Below are 21766 nucleotides of genomic sequence, written 5' to 3' on the forward strand. Positions count from 1 at the left end.
AGGCACAAAACAACGACAATGAAAGTATGAGGATTTAGGGAAAAATCCTTAAAAAAGACATAACTTTGAAAAACGACACTTATCCTGATATATCCAGATATCATGACCTATATCTTGTTTGCACTTATTTCAATAAGAGTTGATGAGTTTTGAGAGTGCAAACTTTCGCGTTTTTTAATTTGTGAAATGAGATACCAGTTACTTAAAGGTCATTTCCTCGAATTCATAAAAAATTATGCCAGCGAAATTCATACTTTGGAGATTGTCAAGTCCCATATACTAGTTCACGGGCTGGAATGTAGTGATTTCTTTTTCTCCCCTTAACTAAATTTTTTTACAATTTTGAGGCTTACTCTTCCAAAGGGGATAAAATTTGCATATCAGGGGTACGAGATTAGAATTTTTCACCTTGTCGGATTTTCACCACTTTCTGCGTTGATTTCATTTGGAGAAGAATGGGCGTGCACTCACTTTTGTGTAAAAAGCAGGACTCTTATATGGTAAAATTGCTATTAATGAAGATTAAAGATTTCACTAATTTCAGGCGAATATTTCTTTTTTAGTTGGATTTTTGTCTGTTGTTTATGTTTTCTACCTACAGAAGTGCTTGCGCATGTGCAAAAAAAACCGCCAATTTTTTAACTTTTGTAAACATTAGCAAGTACACAAATGCTTGTTGTAGTTTTTAAAAATCTTTTTAAAAATAAAACGCATAACATTTCTATCAAAGAAAATGTTAATTGAGATAATAGAGCATTACCCTAATGTGATGGCAAACCTCATTTTTGCAGCCTCATTAAGAAATAAATACTTCGTCTGCACAAATATGTTTAGACAAAAATTTAGCAACTTCGTTCGCAAGCCACATAACACAATTCAAAGCTTAATGCTACAATTTGACACAGGATCTGGAATTTAATTTATACCTCAATTAAAATTTCTTTCTTCGTTTTCTTCCCTTTTTTACGTTAGCATATATGTGGTCAATTTACTTGCCAAATGTACTGTGTATTGCTATGCAGCTAGCCTACAAAATTGCGGCATATGCGTCAAACATTTCCGAATTAATGAGATGTTGTTTTAAATAATTAAGCACAATTGACTGTTAGACACCTTTTAGCTGTTTTATAAGCAACACAAAATGTTGCTTCTTGTTACCAGTGCACTACGAGAATCAAACTTTAGGTCAAATGGCGTATTTCCTAGAGAGTTTAACCCTACCAATAGACTACGTGGTAATATAAGTTGTATTTGCTGTTATGAGTCGTCTTACTTGTTCTCTCGGCTGTGTTATATTTAAATTGTTTTTTACTTCTCAACTATGTCAAAAGTAATCGTAAGCTGGTGGAAAAACCAACAAAATTTTCCTATCATTACTCGCATCTACCATTTTGGATTACAGACAAAGGTGTGACCCGACGTTAAAAGCCAGGTTAAACGCGATTAATAGCCATAACTGTGTCACACATCTAGGTGGAACGCTTTAGTATAGGTATACGTATAGGTATGTCGTAAATCGAGTAAAGCCAACACAAAATTATAGTGTTTGGGATGTAATATATTTTTTGCAAAAATAACTTTCCTGGAAGTTTAGCACAAATCAAAACACAGTTTACAACCTGTTGCTACCCTGTCGTAGCAAAAACAGTCAGTCAACATTTTTATTTTGCCTAATAAGTTTTCGTGAAAGTACAAAAATTAATCGTGACACCGAGCTGAGTGGTTAGTTTAAGCCATGTGTCACACATCCGTATAGGCATAATACTATTTTTCAAACAAATTTTCATTGCAACTACGGTTTAAATAAAAACAAACATAGAACAGCCCGTTCTTACAACGTCCAACTACAGTGAAACCTCTCTATCTCGAACTCGCAAGGGACCAAAATTTTGTTCGAGATAGAGAAACTTCGAGATAAAGAAAGGAAAATACCTTAGGCGGACCACAAAAGGACCGAGACTTTAGTTCCAGATAGAGAGAAGTTCGAGATAGAGAGTAGTCGAGATAGAGAGATTCCACTGTATAACAATCACTGAGCAACTTTATTTTGTGAAATAAGCTTTCGTGAAAATCGCATAATTCATTGTCAGCTTAAACAAAAACACATCCTAAAGGCTGTTGTTAAATCAAAATAATTTTGGTTAAAAAACCCTGGCTAAATATATCACGGGTTAATTGACACTGTTAAACTTTAGGCTGAAAGTTTATAGTACAGTAAAAGGTGTAACAGCACTTAAGATAAAAAATATTAAAAACTTTGTTGCAGCCAACTGTACCTGGCTAACTTTCACTGTTTAGATAACAAGTAGGTAGCCACAACCTTAGTTGCAGCTTAGTAAAAATCAGACCGTTGAAACAAAATAATAATGGATGGGATGATAGCTAGGATAAAAAGGACTTTTAAAGTGAATAAGAGTAGCCTAATAAACAAGGCTAGCTAGCTGCTGAGATGATTTTCGGATCCTCTCTCAAAATCTACGTTTGCTGCCAAAATCTCAAATTGGTTTGTTTAAGATTTACTGGTGTATTACTGTGAAATACTAAGTCTAAAGTAAAAGACCGGGATACAAGTTCTATGACCTTCGCTGTGAAGACTTTGTATTTAAATTTTAGTAATGGTTTTGTTTTCTGTCAGAATCAAGAATAACAAAAAGTTCTGAATAGATCTCCATATTTATAATACACGTATTATACTTGTCAAGCGCAATATTCGGAATAATTACCAAACATTCGGAAAAAATGGGGGGGGGGGGGGATCGTATGCAAAAGAGCCAGTTCCTAGTCACCGTCCTGCTTTAGAAAAAAGGGATTCATTTCTTGGGATTCATTTTCAATCGAGTGCTTTTCTATTCTCTTACTTGCCACAATTAAAATTTATGGCTGCCATTTTGTTAATATTTGATTAAAAAACAAACTTTTTATTTCATTTTATATCTATTTTAACTGTTGTTTCATCACCAAACAAAATAGTTTACGTGTAAGAAAAAAAACGCTAAACTTTAATAAAACTTTTCTTATGACAAACAATTGACCATCAAGCTGCAAAGACACTAAATTATTCTCCAAATCACCACACAAAAAGTAGAAACAAAAGATAACATATTAAGTTTTTAGGTGTGTTTGCTGTATCTAGATGCGCCTAAGGTGAAGTTATTAATTCCACCGGATCTACCATTACCAACGATGATGACTTGAACAGGTCCCATATCCTTCGCTTGCGTCATATCGACATGTACAAAGTTGACCGCCGCACCAGACACGTCATAAAACTTTGTGCTTTCCGTCGTGCATGGCCGCACACTACCTGGGCATGCGTATGTTCCGAAACCCGATAATTCATTATTTGCAAAAACGGATATTTCCACGTAACCTGGTAACTAGAATAAAGAGTGTATATGTCATTTAAATCGCAAACAAAACGCTACAGGCAATTCAAATTTTGCTAGCATAAAGTAGTGTTTTGAGAAGCTAAAAAATTGCAAGCAAGGGTATATATAGAGTAGTTTTTCTCAGCGTTTATTTTAGGGGTGGTGGTGGGGGGTTACTTTAACACTGATTTTAAGCTTTAACTGTAACCTGAAACATAACTTTTTATTTAGGGACCTCTAACATTTTAATAAATTTGTTATATTTTCATTAAGTTCCAGCCTCGACATCTGCTTTGACAAACAAAATAACTTTACATTGAAATTAACAAAGAGCGTAAAAATTGCACGCAAAACAGTTAAAGTGTGGAAATTTAGAGCAAAAAGTGTCCTATAAAACAAAAAATATAAATCTTGAAGATTTTAACAGAAATTTCTCGTTTAAACTAGTTCTCTCGAATAACATGTCGTTATGTGAATATAAAATACAAACGAACATTACCTCGGCTGGGTTGAAGCAGTAATCTAACTCCAGCAGTACACTTCCATGTGTAGGGACTGTCCCAGGCTTTGTCGTCTTAAAGATGGAGACTAGATCGTAGGTGTTGCCGATCATTGCAAGTTCCATGTGCACATTCCTTTTGTACGCTTCCCAGTTCATCACCTCACTCGTGCTTGATACATAGCGTGGTTGACAACTTGGTTTGTTTCTTTCCATTGTTGCATTCTTCTCAAATTTGACAACGACGTTGTAATTGATGCCACCTGTTACTTGAGCCGTCGTCACCTCTATGTGCAAGTCGCCATACGTTTTATAGTAGGGGAATGTAAATGACTCAATAAAGTTACCCGCTGTGTCTTTGTTGACCGCTATTAGATGATTATGCTGATCGTATACATATGCCCTTAGAAAGTAACCTAAGCAAAAAAAACAATTTGATAATTTTCATTATTGTCTGATTTATTAAAGTTGTATTACCATTAAAAAATTCTTACTGAGAACAGGACTCCATGGTTTGTCCGGTAGGTTAAAATTCACGTTTGCATTTTGGTGATCGTACAGACATCCTCCACACAAGCGCAGATTAAAATGGTTGATTTCTGTACTTTCTGAATGAATGTATTTCTCAGTGACAAATTGGACTGGTACTTTTTTCTGTGATTTTACCACTAGGACGAGTTGAAATAATAACACTGAAGCAAAAAAAGAAACAATAGTTAAAACATACCATGCAAGACAACAATGTACTATATTTATTTTAGCAATATATTTCAAAGTATTACTTTCTCATCAGGCTATAAGTAAAAGTATATAAACAGTAAAGCTGCTAAATAAAAAGTATTCACATCACATATCAACATCTACCTACATACACTATACACAAAAAAAAAGTTAAATGTTTAAAATGATTAAAAAGTTAAAGTATTAAATGATTAAAACTTCCATGGGGGACAAGTCATAATTAAACTTTTGTTACTAATTCACGGCTTTTAAACTCGTCCTTTATTTCCGCATGATTGATTGATAGCTCCACATTACATGTCTTGAAATGACGTCCCACGATAGCATATTTACGCTCTTTGATACGGGTTAGAAGATGTCGACTATTCTGCCCCACATAACACGATAAACACCGTGAAATCGTTATTTTCTACACTAAGCCGCTCTCCATAGGCTTCGCCACAGGTGCTTTCAATGATGTTTCAAGTATGTTGACAAAAATTGCACAATGTTTTCACCAAATAAGTTATAATAGTTAAAACAACCGCATAAATAATTTTGTTTTTCTTTTCAGTTTAGTATTTTTATTATTTTATTGTTTTTTGCTGAGATTAAAAAATTTTTAGTACGTTGGTTGGTCGTGAAATGAAAATTAAATCCATTACTAACTTGGGCTTCTAAAATCAAAACCGGTTTGAGCTTAAGAAAGCGGTCATTGTCACAGTTAAGACTATGGTTTCATGTGGCTGTTAAACATCTTTGAGACATTTTAGACACTCCATAGAATAAAAGATCAAGAAGAGGAAGGTTTAAACTGACAAAGTGATTCTCCTCAAACCAAAATAGTTGGATGTATGTTTTATTCTTACCTGCTTTTAACATCACCATATTGCAGTTAATTCTTTTCTCTTGCTCCTGGTAATAAGCCACCTTTAAATCCGAATGATGCTAGACCTTTTTTTTTTTCCTGCCAAGGTTTTATACCTTCTTAATTAGGAATTTCCAACCCAGTGAAATAACATCATCATGTGATTCGCGTACACATTTTTTAAACCCAACATAAACACATGATTTATGGCGTCATGAAAATTCCGGGAGAGATGCGTCCTTTTAAAGAGAGCGTTAAGTTAAAATCAGACAAAGAAAACGCAGTGTCAGCAGACGCACTGCATTGGTCGATGAGAAAGGCAGAGGGAGAGGGGAGAGGGGGTGGCAAAAATATTCTGTAAAGTATACCTCATAACAACTGGGGAACTGGATTAATGAACCAGATTTTAATTTTGCGAATATCACGGCAGTTTATATTTTGTTAGACTTAAAATGACGTATTTGTGGTAGCATGTAAATAACATTTGTGTCATCTATTAAAATACGTTTGGTCACATAATCTTTAAGCATCTTCCACGAAAACATTTCCCGCCTTTCCTAGAAAACATGACGGAAATATGTACTCAAGAAACTATTGTGTTCTGCAAAATCTAATAAACAAACACACTCTTCGTCGTCGAGGTTTTAATAAAACTGACAGCTTTATTTTGTTAAACGCTAAACGAATGAAGCTGTCTATGTGAGGAAGATCCCAAATTGAAATGTTATTTTGGAATATTTACTCAAAAGTACCACACGCTGACACAATCCTGTTTGCTTTAGCTGCAAGTCATGTCATTGCAAGATAAGGGAAAAGTATTACTGCTTTCAGGGAAAAATATTATGTACAGACTATGTATACTTATAATCCTTTGGTTATTACCAACTTTTTTTCAAAATATCATGCTATTACCTAGGAGAGACATTTTTTGTGTTCCCACTATTGAAAGGGTTCCTTGGTATATTTTTCTCAACGAGATGTACCGTATTTTCAGGCAAAGTGAAGCAGCGACGAACCTAAGGTACAACTTGACTTAGCTAATGATTTTTGTTCAAAGAAAATGAAAGTAACTAAATTAAATACACATTTGGGAGGGTTAGTTATTTCTATTTCACATTCTATATTTACGTTTTTAGGAGAAGTTTATGGTCAAACAATTGACTACTACGCAGTCACCAAATAAAACTAACGAACAACGTTGCCTAAGCACACTTTACACGGGGAAGCTTAATGTTGAAAATAAAGTTTGGTATTCATATTTGAATAAGCTGTACACAACAAATCGATTTTTTTCCTTTGACTAATTTACAATTAATTTAACTTCCTATAAGTCAAAAAAAGATGTATACAGAGAAACCTAAAAAAACGTATAAAGGAAAATTGAATTTTTTAAACATAAGATAATTGATATATAATTTTGGTGATACCACTAAATATTATTTGCGTATGCGCGAATGCGAGATTATTCTGAAACATTCAAAGCGCTGAGTAGACATAACAAACTAACTAGAACATTCGAAGAATGATTTAGCGCATGATATTCGAACTCTACTGAACAATAGACCTTTGTTTTGTTTATAATAGGAACCTTCGGAAAAGAACATTATAGAACATTATTTTTTGTATATACACAGAAAACAGCATTTGTCAAGTTAAGTTAAAAAGGTGGTATTATGAAGAACGAAATATAAGAAGTTATAAAATCAACTCGTTGATCTGTCGCAACATCTTTATTTCCCTATTTTACGTGCTTTTCTAATTTCATGGCACAAAGTATCACGCCATACGGGTGGAAATAACGCCCAATGCTTAAAACCTTTAAGGCGTATATTATGCTTATGTGTACGCGTACATATTTCAGGTAAAAGGTGATAAAGTTAGAACATTATGTTCACCTTGCACTCTTAAATAGATGCCAGAGATCTAAAACGAAGTTTGGAATCCTAAAACCTGAATAATGGTTGCCCATGGAAGTAATTAAAAGCTTTTCTAAAAGGAACCATAGCTAAAATTAATACATCGCTGAGTTTGCTAATATGACCAAATAACAACATGATCAAGCATGAAACTGTGCCTACCATCTTTTTTTGTGTACCTGCTGCGTAGTTTCAGAATATATTGCACAACATGATCCCCAGGGCTTTCCTACGCCTATAATATTTGGACAGGACGCTATAAGCCATCTGTCAGAATATCATAGGCGAAAAAGGGCCCTGGGGTGAAGGTTGCATCAGCTATTTCCATTACGCGAAAACATCAACGTTTGTTTACCTTCTAAGGTCGCCATTTTGTTTTGCTTTTTCTGTTCACACGATGTCGTGCCAACATAGGAGCGAAATCATTTTACTATTTGCATCGGAACTTAACCATTTTCGTTTCGCATATCGCAAAGGTTTAGTATCATGTGAACAGGCACTTCATCCAATACAAAATTCGTTCAGGACTCTATCTGCAACGTGTGAACATACTCTTAGAAATATCAATATACCAATAATTATATATAAACGTACCTAAACTAACCTGTTTTGTTATTGTATCAAATATTTCTGACAGTTATGAAATTTCGTGACTGGTGTACCAGTCCAGCTTGAACTTTCAAAAAAAACTTTTTGTTTTGTTTAGATAATCATTGTTTTCTTTACAAAAGCCTGCACGGTTTACTGCGCTACCTCATTTTCTTTAGTTTCTGATTGGTTAAAACTTAATCAATCAGATTTTAGAGAAGCATGTTTCAACGTGGTCTAATTGATTTTTTTAGCCCGAGATGGATGCCTCAAGTTCGGCTCTTGGTTAAACATTTACAAAGTCAAAAAATATAATTCCCGCCCCCTGATAATGAGGAATGAGCTTGAGGTGAAAACGAATCAGGTAAACATTTCCGCGCAGGTTTACAATCCTCAAAATTTAGATTCTGTTAAATCTTAAAGATTACAAAGACGCAGAATTGTTGGTTAGTAGGTCAATAGAAGCACTAAGAAGGAGAACATACCAGACGCGTTACGTTAACTGGTTTCTACTAACGTTTTACTTTCGCTTTCTGCTCATAAAAATTACCTCAATCATAAGCCAACTCTATCAACAGACAGAGAGTTATTAGTAATCTTGTATAGGACACGGAGTATAAAAAACGAAACTTTCATTTTCTTGGGAGAAAAAAATATCCTCGTTCAAAATGAATATCTTTACAAAATTTATTGGCCATTACGAGGTGAGAAACTGAATTTGTGTTTTGTTGAAATTTATAAACAAAAAATTGTTATTACATAAAGTTTTATAAAGGTGTTACGTATATGGTTTACCAAGTTTATCTTATAGGTGTACCCTCTTCTTGGAGCTGTTTGCGTCGGTGCATCCGTTGGCGTTGCTGGACTGGTAAAAGCGTGTTTTTATCGCGACGTGGTGTGAGTACAACCTCGTATACTAATCTGTGTAAAACTATAGATTCTGTTGTAGCGAAAATCTTCTTCTCACAGAAAACAAAAATACATAAAAAGAATGGAAAATTAGACAACTTAGGCATGCACAACCTCGTCCCCAGGAGTTCTTTTCCTTTTGATATTAAGGCAGGCAGCGAACAACTTGTTAGCCGTCAAGTAAGCGCTAGAGGCTTAACCATGGAGACGTAGTCAGGCATTCTGACTCTTATCTTTTCGATATCAATGTCTGAGAAATTAATTGAATGTTGATGTCCGAATAAAAATGTGATTCTATAGTGAAAAAATAGAGTTTGGCTTGCTGAACTAATGGAGACGAGGTTGTTGAATGCACACGTAAACGTAAGTTGTCGTGCACCTCGTTACCAGGTTTTTTCCGCTAAAAATGGCTAACAGATATGAGGTATCGTTAGAATCCTAAAATAATTTTATTTCTCTTTTTTTTCAGATGGAATCATAAGTCTAACCCAGAACCATGGCTGAACGTAAAGCAAACTGAAAACACAAAGGTTGGTTACAAATTTTATTGACTTCCTGACGCTCCTTCTCATACCTCCAACCTACGAAGGTGATTTGTCTATGAACAACTAATGACGAAGTTGGCTACGAATATTACTAGTGCTGACGTTAAATATGAGACGACGATAAAATAAAAATTCGTTTCAGAATATTTCATATTTTTTTCGCACTGTTTGAGTTTTCTAGACAGAAGTTTAAATATGAAAACAAAATATTTAAACACCACTCGAGCAATACATTTTTAATTGTTTTTTGTTGATTCATTCTCTCTTGTTTGTGATCTCCAGATAATCATTTAATAAACAACTCTTTCTCTCTTTCGCAGAGAGAAAGAATATATAGAAGCAAAGGTTATCAGGCGTTCTTTAGACTCTACGGTAGAGCGAATCTGTTATAGCGTTGCACCCTCGTCCCCAGTGTCTTGTGACCCCTGAGCCGTTATTCCGTTATCAACTTCATCAACCAGGCAAAATGCCCTGGGAACGAGGTTGATGGAGCTGTTTATCGTCTTCGGTCGCAGCGATTTTTATGGAGGGTTATAGATTATGTGAAAACGATGAAAATTGTGTACTGTGGAATTTTGTTCTTGGTAGTGGCTTTTATTTTAGGTGGGGAGAGGGGTATTTAAAGAGAAAGTTGTCGTTGTCCATTTTTTGTCTTTTTCTGGTCTGTGAATTGTTATGCGCTAATATCTTCATATTTTCATAAAAGGTACCAGGTTTGAGTAAACTAAATGCCATTTTGAGGAATTTTTAATGTTTTACAACTTTGCGTCTCTTCTTTTACGTTGGCAAAGTTCAAATCCATATTCTTTTACAGTTAAAAAATTATGAGTATAGAAAATATTGACACTTCAAAATTGTATAATTAAATGTCAGCGATTATCTTTAGAACGAAATAGGCTTTTTCAAAATTGTAAAACCAACTTCTAAGACTCACGACTTTTAATCAAACATTATTTGCCACCTGAGATTCATTTTTCTGAGACACGCAATGATTTAGAATATTTTTATTTTAGTGGTACAAAACAAGTGACTATTTCAAGGATCGAAAAGAATTACCCAAGATTTACTAAAAGATATACGAAGAAACTTTCTTTCGTACATAAACTGTAATTATTTTACTAAGATTTCATTGAATAATTTTATAGTTAGATTATCAGGCATACTATGACGGCCATGTAATAAATACCCTGTGTATTTTCTAAAGGGGTAAAACCCCTAAAATATACGTACATCCGTAGCTTAGAGTAAATATTTGTAATCTTTGAGTTCCCCTGTCTGCTAAAATTGAAGATACCTGAGCAGTACTATACGCACTCAACTTCGTCCCCAGTGCATCTTGTATCTTTTCTAACCCTGGGACGGCGATACGAACATGGCTCTGGAGGAGGCTGGTCCGATATGAAACCTGATTGGCGCAGATATTTCACATAGTTATTGCGTCATACAAAACATTTTGGCGAGGCAGCGAGACTGTGACGTGTTTTAAAATGGCGGAGGAGCTGTTATAAAAAGCATTACTAAGGAATGAAAGTATAAAGTAAGACATCATAAAGTAATACTGCTTACATGGAAATATTTCAATAGCTTGGAAAGTATAATAAAACTAGAAAAGTAGCTAGCTAGCACACTATACCTAGCAAACTATCAAGATATAAGAACAAAAGAAAGAAACTCAACTTGTTTTCAAGTGGCCAGGTTTACATTGCAGTTTTATGCAAAGAATGACGTTACATAAAATTACTAGCTGAGAGACCATGTCCAAATAATTTTTAAGCTTTAAATTATATCAGGTTGTTATTAGTGGACATATTTTATTCTTGCTAGGTCTTTTTTAACACGCTATAAAGAAATTTCAAAAAATTGAACTCAATAAAATTTTAGGTCACAATTTGAATAACCTTTCCAAAAAATAATGAAAAAGCAACTTTGGGATGCGTACAGCAAAATCTTAGTCATTATAAAAAAAGGCAGTAATGCAGACACAGATATGAACTTACAGTAAATAAGAATTCTAAAGTTCAGTCATAATGAATAAAAAATATAAAAAATGTTAATATTAAGTTAAATTTCTGCCTAGCTACCTTCAGTCAGGCACTTAGAGTCTCATGACTATTTAAAGTTTGTGTAGCCTTTTTTGCACTTTAGAGAACCAACAAAGTGTTAATAGTTAGGTTTGCAAATCATTACTAATTTCAAAAGTTTCTCATAGCTACAAGTTCTACACTCCAGTACTTGCTATCCAATTCAATAAGATACACATAAATGAATCGCTTAAATTTTGAATAAACAGCACCCTTAAATAACATGATTGTATATTCATACATTTGAAAAACAATCAAGGGCAATAGGCGAGCAGTTTGTCTGTTGCGTATAGAGAGGAATAAAAACAAACTCGCCGCACATATCTGTGACGTAAAAGGCTGAGCTCACTCAGCTCTGCAAGGTTATATATAAAATTTTGGTTCATCGAGACAGATCTCATTAAATATTACACACAGAAAAACTGTGTATTGGAGGACCACGTGACGAGGTCTCGTCCAGGGCCACGTTCGTATCGCCGTGCCGGGTGCGTATCAACCTCGTATTGCTTAGCCTTTTTTAATTAGCATTTCTGACGTCAAGTGGTTATATAAAATGGAAAACTTATTCGTTTTCTTTGTTGCGACAGATCAACGAGTTGATTTTATAACTTCTTATATTTCGTTCTTCATAATACCACCTTTTTAACTTAACTTGAAAAATGCTGTTTTCTGTTTATATATACAAAAAATAATTGTTCTAGAATGTTCTTTTCCGAAGGTTCCTGTTATAAACAAAACGAAGCTCTATTGTTCAATAGAATTCGAATATCAATCATTCTTCAAATGTTCTAGTTCGTCCGTTATGTCTACTCAGCGCTGTGAATGTTCCAGAATAATCTTGCATTCGCGACATCCTTAGGCGCATACATGATTGTTTCTCACACACTGTTATTTCAATAATGCTTGCGTTGGAAAATAATTTTCATGAAGCAAAAAAGTGATTATACGTTATTAAAATTTAGTCAGTAACAAGTGAACTAAAATCTTGACATCTCTTCAATAGTATCTCTTAAATGGTATCTCTTAAATAGTATCTCTTAAATAGTATCTCTTAAATAGTATCTCTTAAATGGTATCACTTAAATGGTATCTCTTTAATAGTATCTCTTAAATGGTATCACTTAAATGGTATCCCTTAAATAGTATCTCTTAAATAGTATCTTTTACATAGCACAACGTCACCCACTATTTTTATATTTTTAAAATTTGAAACAGTTTTAGATTTTGATATGGTTGCACAAAGACGGGCGTACACTCATGTAAGAAAAGAAATACGCCCTCTACGGGCGGAATCAATAGCAGTATATTTCAATAGGAATATTACGTTAAAACAAGGAGTCATTACCCCGTGAAAAAATCTACTTGATTTGGCTTATCGTAACAAAGTTGACAAAAACATATTGTTTGTGACATTACTTTTTTTAAATTCAGATATTAGAAAAAAGTTTTCTATCGCTATAGCGAATTGGCGTACCGAAGTTAAAGATTAAGAATCTTGTGAGAATGCTATTGAGACGACTCCTTTAAGACGCCTCGAAAATGTATAAATAAATAAAAAATTATTGAATGATAACTGATTAATCTTTAATTTATTTATTAGGATAGAATACAAAATTTTGCTACGTTTTGTTTTTAAGACCATAAGTTTTTACATAAGTTGAACATGTGTTAACCCGATGTTTTTGTAACCGTAGACGAAATTATATACTGAAAGTTTTATAAAACGTCGTGACCGTATGAATGATGAGATATAATGCTATGTTTGTTTCTGAAGTTGGGAAGATGAAAACGTTGGTGCATTTTTTAATAATACTTCTTCATCTGCAAAGCATCAGAACAAGTAAGACAATTTTATAAATTTTCTATCCTCTTTTTGGGCAAAACATGTCTGCTGTAAGAAACCTCAACCTACAACCGTGGACATCATATTTTTTTGCAAAAGGCCAATACTTGACCAGTACTTTCCAGCTGGTAGGCTACAAAGGTTTACGTTTGACAGGACTGTAGGCAAGTAATGAACATCGAACACAATACCTGAATTTTGGAACAATGGTCCGAAAAATCGGGAAATTGGGGCGTGCTGATGATAGCAAAAATTAGTGTTGTCTAGCCTTTTGAATCTAATTAAATAACCTAAGATCCTAAGTCTGCTTTGACTACTGTGGTATACTGATAACATGGTTAGGGAAGATGATCATTGAAAGTTCGAAGTGCGTGATACTTACATAAAAACGTCTTACTCGATTGCTTGTGACTAAGAACTTTAAAATTCCACTCTTTTTTGCAATAATCTAAGTTCAGAATTAGGTTAGGTCGATTCTCAAAGTCTACACAGTGAAACATTCCTCCAGACATCTCCTTACAACACACACTAGTTGTACGTTAAGAGATCGATCTTTTTAAAGTGTATTTTTTTTTTACAAATGTTCATTTATTTTTGTCTCAAAACAAATCTTTAAATTCCCAAAACAGAATTTGTCTATATTCAAATATAAAGTTCCATCTCCTGTCCTGTATAGTCTTACAATCACAAACGACGTTCGTTTCTTAACGACGTTCGTCTCTTAAAAAAGTTTATTTTTAAGGGTAGATATTTTAAATAATTTTAAAGAAAATTTAATTGTATAAAAAACTTTGGTAAAAAAATTATGACCTAAAAATTTCAAATAGGCAGCTAATTTAGTCTTACATCAAATTCCTTTAGGCCACTAGTCACTCAAGAAAAGAGAAAGATATCATTTCACCCTTTAAATATTTATGCCGGTATGGTTAAAGCCATATTTGCGTTTTCCTGATTTTGTTGTATTTTTGTTCTACTTTTAGATGTAATACCCTCAAATAGCGCTACTCATAACGAATTAGACAGCTCAAACAGAACTTTATATATTAAAACTTCAACAACCCAAGGATTTTCAACAACTCAAGAATCTTCAACGACCCCAGGACCTTCAACGACTTCACAAGCTAAAGAACAGGATCCTGACGATCATGATTCAGTTATAGCGAAGAGGGCATCACTTATTGTGGCTTTAGGATTTGTGCCTGGTACCATATGTTTATACATTTTATGTACCTTCGTACCACGCTGGTTTGAAAAGTATTATGAAAATTCATAACATTTTATTACAAAAAATATTTGTATACTTTTTAAATTCTGCAGTTTTGTTATTGAATGTAATATTACACATCAGAGTGGTGACTCATTTTTGTAAAGTTAATTCCTGGATGTTTCCTGGAGCTTTAAAAATTTTTCCAGGAGTAATTTTCTTCGAAAAACAAACAAATAAACACAATCATATTCTGGGAGAGTGTTTTCCAACATTGCAGCTTCCTAAAAACAGTTCATTTTCGATAGTTTTAACAAATTTTCAGGAGTACTGGCCACCCTTATTACATATTGTACTTTTTTTATAAAATTGAAGAAATTCAACTTCTTAATGATACTTAATGACATCTTAATGATATCGTCAATAGAAACACGACTTCTTTATCTTTATTGACAAAATTTTTAAATTCTTTCTCATTTGTTTTTATCTTCTTCTTAGGCGTCTTGTTTCCTTCCTGTTACCTTCCTTCGCCCCCTTCAAAAAGTTAGTTCTGACTTTGTGTCGGGTGGGAAGTAGTCCATGGAGATCCAATGACGGTAGTAATTAACTAAAGATCTCTTTATACACACCAAACACGTAATTATCATATTGGGTGATTACCAAAAATAAAATTGATGCTAAACTTCATTGCAAAGTTTCATTATTAACGCTACGATTTGTTCAATCTGTTTTAAAACAACAAGTGATAACTTTATCAAGCCATCGCGCTTTAATATATCAAATTTTGATGTAACGAATACAAATCAAACGTGAATATTTGCAAACGTACGATCGCCGTCGCAACGTGTATGTGAAGAAAACATGACATGTAAGGGATTACCTTCTAGCACTTTTCTAGTATTTTGTTCTATGACTGATAGCCTTGTGGTAGAGCGTTCGCTTTCAGTGCGGGAGGTCTTGGGTTCAAACCCTGGCCGAGTCATGCCAGAGACTATAAAAGTGTGAATCTATCCTTGCTGCTTAGCGTTCAGCATGAGAATAGGATTGATATCTTAGGCGGTTGTCTAGTTGAGCGATTGCTGTGCTTCCACGACTTTCGTAGCTCAAATGGGAGCTTTAAATGCGCTAGGACCCCCTTCGCAGGACCCTCGTTGATAGCAGTACCAATAGGAACTGAAGAGGCTATCCTGGGTAAATAATAGTAGTAATAATAATAATAATAATAATAATAATATAAAAGGCAAAATTAATTAGGACTAGTCGTTAGCCCGTGGAAAATCCACGGGTTCGCCCGTCTTTTTTATAACGCATTGCGTGCTTCTCGCTATTGCGCAGCTAAGCTACCATTTTGTGTGACAGACAGACATATACGGGTATTATAATATAGATTAGGACCGGTACAACATTGCTTTTGGTATGTCCAATTAAAATACAAACGTACCAATTAAGGATTAGTAATATTTCTAAATTACATTGTTTAGGGTTTTGGGTCAAATTATGACGTTCGCGTAACATTGTTGAACAGTATTCTATTAAAAATAAATTAAACTTTACATGTAGACTTATTCTTTAAATCAAAACACAAACATTTAATGTTATCCACAAGGATATTTTTACAATATATACAAATTGTGCTATTTTAGATCTTACCTAAAACGGGTAGTATAAACGAATCATAAAAATGATAAGAAGACCACGAAAACAGTAAACGTACGTTAGCAAGTGGGTTAATCTATCGTAGCAGCAATGGTATCTGATTGGGAACTATCAGAATTCTTGCGCATTTCGTTTTCCTTGGCCTGCATTCTTCTTCTTACTCTAACTCTTGTTGAAGCATTGATTTTTTCTGTATCTCTCCCATCGTCCTGTCCACCTCCTAAGATATCTTCCACCTCCCCGTCAGAACTCTCGCTCAGATCGCCGTACTCTTTTCTTTCGCTTTCTTTGAGCGTTTCTTTGTTGAGCGTACGCCACAAACAAATTAAGGTTACAATGCTGAAGATGGAACTGAACATCATCAAGTTAAACGTGATCGGCCAGTTATACATATAATACCTAAAAAGTAAAACTTTTACTTGAAACAGTATTTAGGTTTATTTGATGAGCACTGTTCAAAGATCTTACTCGTTTTAGTATTACTACCTAGAGCGCTTTTACATCGAACATACACAACCCTTCCAGTGGAAATAAAACGACGTGATAACAGTTTCAACAAAGTTCGCATTCATTCAGTTTATTACACACAAGACAGTAAGAAAAAGTAGTTTTTTGTGCAACAAGCAAAATTATGTTTTACGAAAGGAAAAAAAAGAGAAAGTGCTCTTTTTCTTCAATTTTTGCTTTGATTTAATTTTAAAGATTGTTAGGTACACAGCTATGGGCAAAACTTCCTGTTTAACCCATAGGTGTACAGAGCGACCCATTTCCACATGTGTCTTTTTGCTGATAAGGATAGGAAAGAAAGTATCTTAAATAAAATGTAAGCAAATGTCCGTGAGGTCTTCTAATGATACAAACATGTTTATAAATCAACAGCAGACATCTATCTTATCTTTATTATCTCTTTAATAATAGCCGTCGTCTGTCGTCGTTCCACGGCACACAAAATAGCGTGTAATTCAAAGACGGGCGAGCATGTAGATTGATTCACGGGTCACCGACTAGTTTCTTTAATAATAGTGGTATTCTATCTATCTGTAAAACGTCCTGCTACGGTACATAAAATGGCATGTAATTTAAATATGAGCAAACCCGGTGGATTTTTCCACGGTGGATCTATTCATGGGTTAACGACTAGCCTATATCATAATGCTCACCGTACGTTTTCTTTGCCTATCTGCGAGCCAAAATGGTAGCTGTGAGGGGTAACAGGCAAATTCTTGTATATGTTTCCACGTACTAACGACTAGTATATGTAGGTCTAGTGTAAGTCAATCAAGATCACTTCATGTACGGTAAAGTACATTGAGAAAAAATAAACATGTACAATCTGCTTAACGGGAAAAAAATAGCTACTTGCGTATACAATTTGCTGCAATCTCTTATGGTTAAAAAGTACTTTCTGGTGGTTAGAAATAATTTAAGTCATGCTGCAAAAATTTGCTCCACCCAGAAGGTCTTAAACAACATGCGCATCTTACCGAACTCCAGTGAAGAGAGCAGTGATTTTAATCTGCGCAGAATACATCTGTATATACTTTGAATGAATAGTGATTCGCGCCGACATTGCTGGACGATACTATAAATGAAAAATATGACTTCATTAGAATGAGAAAACACAAGTTGATGTTACGCATTTTTTATATAATTTAAAGGGGTTGTTTAAATCGCGATACAACATAATTTTTGAGAGATCTAATTTTCGCAAAGTTGGCAAGTCCTAATATTTCGCTAGAATTAAAAGAATTTTCTTAATTTACACCATTACAGGATAAATAAGGAATACTTAGGTTAAAATTCACATTTCAATTATATGTCAATCTAGGTAATCTAGAAAAAAAGAGTGAAATTGCTTTTCAATATATAAGGAAAAAAAAACTAAATGTCGGGGCAATTAAATTTCACGAATTTTAAAAATAGGAGATTTCCAACAATTTTTTTTTTTAAAAATATGTTAAGGTAGTCCAGAATAATTTTAAAAAATGTCAACTCATATAAAAAATGTGGGATCGTGTTTACATCCAAAAAACCTAGATTCATATTCCTTCACAGATGTTAGTCAGTTAAAGTTTTCGCATTTTTCGAAGAGCTCACCAAAGACTTGATAAAAGAATAAGCGCAAGTAAACAAAGCATAGGTCGTTACCGAATCATCCATGAAATCTTCCAATAATGGTAAAACCAGAGTTTGCTTTTGCTCTTTTATTCCTAACACTAATGGGAAGATATGAAATAATGTGCTGAGCGTCGTTAACAGGTTACTTTCGTAGCGTAGCATCGTCTATACAAAAAAAAATCGTGCTTTTTCATTTCAAGGAACAGTTATATGTTTATTTTGATAGCTATTTTGAAAGCCCTTCCTCTGATACATCTCATTCTTGAAAAACAAAGGAGACATGAATAGTTGTATGACGTCATTTATAAGCAGCATGTTGAAAACAAATTATTTCTCCTTCGTCGAGACATAGGTGGTCATTTCATTTGTTTTTCGCGAACAACAAGCTAATTACAATAAATTCAAGTGAGATAAGAAAACCAATTTTTTTATGTATGAAGTTTGGTATTTTAACTCACAGCAACTGAACTACCGTAACACTACCATTTCTATGTAGTGTATGTGTTAAACGGACAATTTCATAAACACGGTTTATATTTTTATGTATGTTACTGTTATTCTGACAACTACACATCTCTGAAGAATAAGATGTTATTATCAAAACTTACCGACCTGGATGAAGACGCAATTTTATGCCATGATTTATCAAGCAGGTCAATCTGCACCATAAACATACCTATATGATTTTGAAAAAATGCTTTTAGAATATCATGCACACATTAAATTTGATGAAAAACAAAAAGTTATTTTATATATTTTTATTTCATTCGTACATGATTTCAGTTGTTGTTTTTTGGATAGGGAAAAAAACACATTCGAATTAGTGAGAGTGTGACTTACATGCACAAGAATGGAGGATTTCAAAGGAATTAAACAACGAAGACAAATTAGATTGACCTGACTTCATTTTCACATTAGTTGATGCTGAATATATGAGTATTTTCGGCTTACATTCCGCAAAAGGAAATAAATTATATAGTTGTGTTTAACAAATAAATGTTCCCTGAAAATTTTGAGATTTTAGTGGTTTCCATAAAGGATAGAGAAATTCCAAGGTTATTCGGGAAGATTTTATTAGTAAAAGTGTTTAGGATTTTTAGGATGCCCTGATAATTTAAATATAATATAAAAAATAAAAATAATATGTTTCAATAGTCTTTACCAATCTGTTTATTTCGTTCTGAAAGGGGCACCTCTAATTCTAAAGTGATATCATATGCTTGGCCACGTGTCAAAACCTACAAAACAATTCAAAAAAGTATGCATAATTAACATTTAAAAAGAAATTGAAGCAATATTATATTTAGGTGTATGTTATGAAGTTTTGTTTCTTTGTTTTCTAGATGTGTCCTATTTGAGGAGCGACTTTACTCTCAGTTTGTGTCCACACTCAATCATTTTCTCTGCCCTTTCTTTCACATTTTCTTCTATTTTTTCTCATATCGTTTTTATTTAGATTTTAATCAAATATTAACTATTTTTTAGCTATTTTATTTTTTAGCTATTTTTTTTTTTTTTAACAGGACACATTTGTAAAGCAGATATTTTATCTGAAATGTTTTATCCTGTATAAATATTGATAAATAAATAAATAAATAAAACTCGTGGGACATGGTCATACCGCAATTTGTTGGTAAAAAAACAATACACTAGGAATAAAGCTTTCTTTTCTGTTGAATTTTCCTGAGAAGGCCTTGAGAAACACTAATCTCTGTTATAAGTTCAGTTAATCAATTTTTTTAAAAACCAGCAGGCATGTACAATTTAAAGGTCACACAATTTGTACATAAATACGAAATGGTGATAATATAAACACTTTTTTAACAAAACTTGGCTCATGTTTACTTATTCGACCTTTATTTACATGATAATACAAAGGTAGGTGGTGTGATTGAAACGATATAAGTTTTTCCAGTATGGATTTGTTTTAAGCAAATTCTGCACACTTACGATGTTTGTTTAACAAAAGATTAGTTCATACAAAACAAATAATAAAAAGAAAAAGAATAAATAATGGCCAACCCTAATCCCATCATCAGCAGCTTTTGAAGAATCGTGCAATATCAACTCTGCTGAAGGGAATGAGCACAAAGCATCATCAACATTCCTACCACAATCAGCTCTGCAAGAAACGGTAAAGCAGTTTAGTGACAACAGATGCAAAACTGGTGGAAAAGGAACATTATCATCATTCATCATTCTTGGCTTACCGTCCGTTTTCCATGATAGCAAGGGTTGGACGAGGTATATTAATGACCCTCTTCCAATCTGATCTAGACTGTGTTAGATCTAAACTCAACTTCCTCTGTATCAAGTCTGTCTTTATAACCTCTGGTTAAGTCTTTCTCTGGGCTTTGCCTCAAGAACTATCAAGTCTCAACACTTTCTTACCCAATTATCCCCCTCCATTCCTTCCAAGTGCTCCAGCCAATTCAATCTTCTTATCTGGATAACATCTTTAACTCTATGGATAGCCCGCTTCTTAGCTCATCTGAACTCTTTCTGTCTCTTAGACTGGCGTTACACATCCACCTAACCATTCTCATATCATTCCTTTCTAAACGGTCAAGATCTTCCTGTTTCACTGCCCACGTCTCACTACTGTACAACATAACACTTCTTTCACAGGCCTCATACAACCTACCTCTTAATTCAATTGACCCAAGTAACAGAAGTTCTCAACTATCTCTAACGAGCCACTGTTGTACATCATTGAAGCTGGAAATACTTCATTCTCTATAATCTCACCTTTTCAAGGCTTGCATACAAACTGAATGTCAGCTCTTAACATATTAATTATATATATACTGGTTTTTGCATTACGCCTATATCATTTCAGACAGATGTGATGACTCAAGACTATGATTGGCTGGTTAGTATAACAATAAGTGGCAATCGGTTTTACAATTTTTATGATATATATAATCAAAACCTGTGCTTGGAATATTCTGGTAAAACTCAGAATTTAAAAAAACTACACAAAAAAATTAGATAACAAACTTGAGGTTAATATTGCATTATTTTCAACTGCTAACTTACAAAACATTATGAAAGTTGGAAAAGGGAATAAGCAAAGTGACAGAAAAACATTTGAAGGTAATAAAACAGGGACAAGTCTTCATACATTCACAAAAGATCTCCTAACAAATAAGCTGAACTCAAAAAGTACGTCCCTTGTAAAGAAAATATGTCTGTTAAGTTGAAATTCTTCATGAAACAAAGGATAATATTATAATACAAAGATGTTCAAAAACATACTAACCTGTACTGAAAATGAACAGGTTTAATGTGCAGGGCAGTTGGTAAATAAAAAAGATAAAAACAAAGAAAGACAACCAATGACATCACAAAAGCATATACGATAAACCAATAGGCTTTCCATAGCGCTGATAGCAAATTAAAGATTAAGGGTAACATAATTTAGTCCTAAAAATGAACAAAGTGTATATGT

General features: G+C 33.7%; 4 protein-coding genes across 4 annotated transcripts; 2 read left to right on the forward strand and 2 right to left on the reverse strand.

Moving 5' to 3' along the window:
- Nucleotides 1–3040: 3040 nt before the first annotated feature.
- On the reverse strand, nt 3041–5614 carry LOC130656246 (uncharacterized). The gene is made up of 4 exons (XM_057459081.1): nt 5457–5614; nt 4362–4559; nt 3868–4283; nt 3041–3377 (listed from the first exon to the last, which is right to left on the reverse strand). Exons 1-4 carry the CDS (start codon nt 5473–5475, stop codon nt 3111–3113), a joined length of 900 nt encoding a protein of 299 aa, XP_057315064.1. The 5' UTR covers nt 5476–5614; the 3' UTR covers nt 3041–3110.
- A 2890-nt stretch (nt 5615–8504) lies between these two features.
- LOC130656248 (NADH dehydrogenase [ubiquinone] 1 alpha subcomplex subunit 4-like 2) lies at nt 8505–10662 on the forward strand. The gene is made up of 4 exons (XM_057459083.1): nt 8505–8663; nt 8771–8856; nt 9338–9398; nt 10427–10662. Exons 1-4 carry the CDS (start codon nt 8628–8630, stop codon nt 10481–10483), a joined length of 240 nt encoding a protein of 79 aa, XP_057315066.1. The 5' UTR covers nt 8505–8627; the 3' UTR covers nt 10484–10662.
- Nucleotides 10663–13088: 2426 nt separating this feature from the next.
- Nucleotides 13089–14686, forward strand: LOC130656247 (uncharacterized). Its single transcript, XM_057459082.1, has 2 exons — nt 13089–13334; nt 14318–14686. Exons 1-2 carry the CDS (start codon nt 13235–13237, stop codon nt 14608–14610), a joined length of 393 nt encoding a protein of 130 aa, XP_057315065.1. The 5' UTR covers nt 13089–13234; the 3' UTR covers nt 14611–14686.
- Nucleotides 14687–15598: 912 nt separating this feature from the next.
- On the reverse strand, nt 15599–21766 carry LOC130656245 (seipin-like). Its single transcript, XM_057459080.1, has 7 exons — nt 21578–21766; nt 20338–20437; nt 19478–19553; nt 18924–18991; nt 18346–18480; nt 17682–17779; nt 15599–16596 (listed from the first exon to the last, which is right to left on the reverse strand). The coding sequence occupies exons 1-7, from the start codon at nt 21730–21732 to the stop codon at nt 16269–16271; spliced, it is 960 nt and encodes a 319-aa protein (XP_057315063.1). The 5' UTR covers nt 21733–21766; the 3' UTR covers nt 15599–16268.

The sequence above is a fragment of the Hydractinia symbiolongicarpus genome, chromosome 9 (assembly GCF_029227915.1).
Source record: "Hydractinia symbiolongicarpus strain clone_291-10 chromosome 9, HSymV2.1, whole genome shotgun sequence".
Taxonomy (NCBI): domain Eukaryota; kingdom Metazoa; phylum Cnidaria; class Hydrozoa; order Anthoathecata; family Hydractiniidae; genus Hydractinia; species Hydractinia symbiolongicarpus.

Coding starts and splice junctions, on each gene's coding strand:
- LOC130656246 (XM_057459081.1), bottom strand. Junction 4,284..4,361: donor ACCATGGAGTCCTGTTCTCA/GTAAGAATTTTT, acceptor TTTTTTGCTTAG/GTTACTTTCTAAGGGCATAT. Junction 3,378..3,867: donor ACTGCTTCAACCCAGCCGAG/GTAATGTTCGTT, acceptor TCTTTATTCTAG/TTACCAGGTTACGTGGAAAT.
- LOC130656247 (XM_057459082.1), top strand. CDS start 13,235: ATGATGAGATATAATGCTATGTTTGTTTCTGAAGTTGGGAAGATGAAA. Junction 13,335..14,317: donor TCTGCAAAGCATCAGAACAA/GTAAGACAATTT, acceptor TTCTACTTTTAG/ATGTAATACCCTCAAATAGC.
- LOC130656245 (XM_057459080.1), bottom strand. CDS start 21,732: ATGTTACCCTTAATCTTTAATTTGCTATCAGCGCTATGGAAAGCCTAT. Junction 20,438..21,577: donor CCTGTTCATTTTCAGTACAG/GTTAGTATGTTT, acceptor CGTTTCTTGCAG/AGCTGATTGTGGTAGGAATG. Junction 16,597..17,681: donor GCTCTCTTCACTGGAGTTCG/GTAAGATGCGCA, acceptor TTTACTTTTTAG/GTATTATATGTATAACTGGC.
- LOC130656248 (XM_057459083.1), top strand. CDS start 8,628: ATGAATATCTTTACAAAATTTATTGGCCATTACGAG. Junction 8,857..9,337: donor TGTTTTTATCGCGACGTGGT/GTGAGTACAACC, acceptor CTTTTTTTTCAG/ATGGAATCATAAGTCTAACC. Junction 9,399..10,426: donor AGCAAACTGAAAACACAAAG/GTTGGTTACAAA, acceptor TTTTTATTTTAG/TGGTACAAAACAAGTGACTA.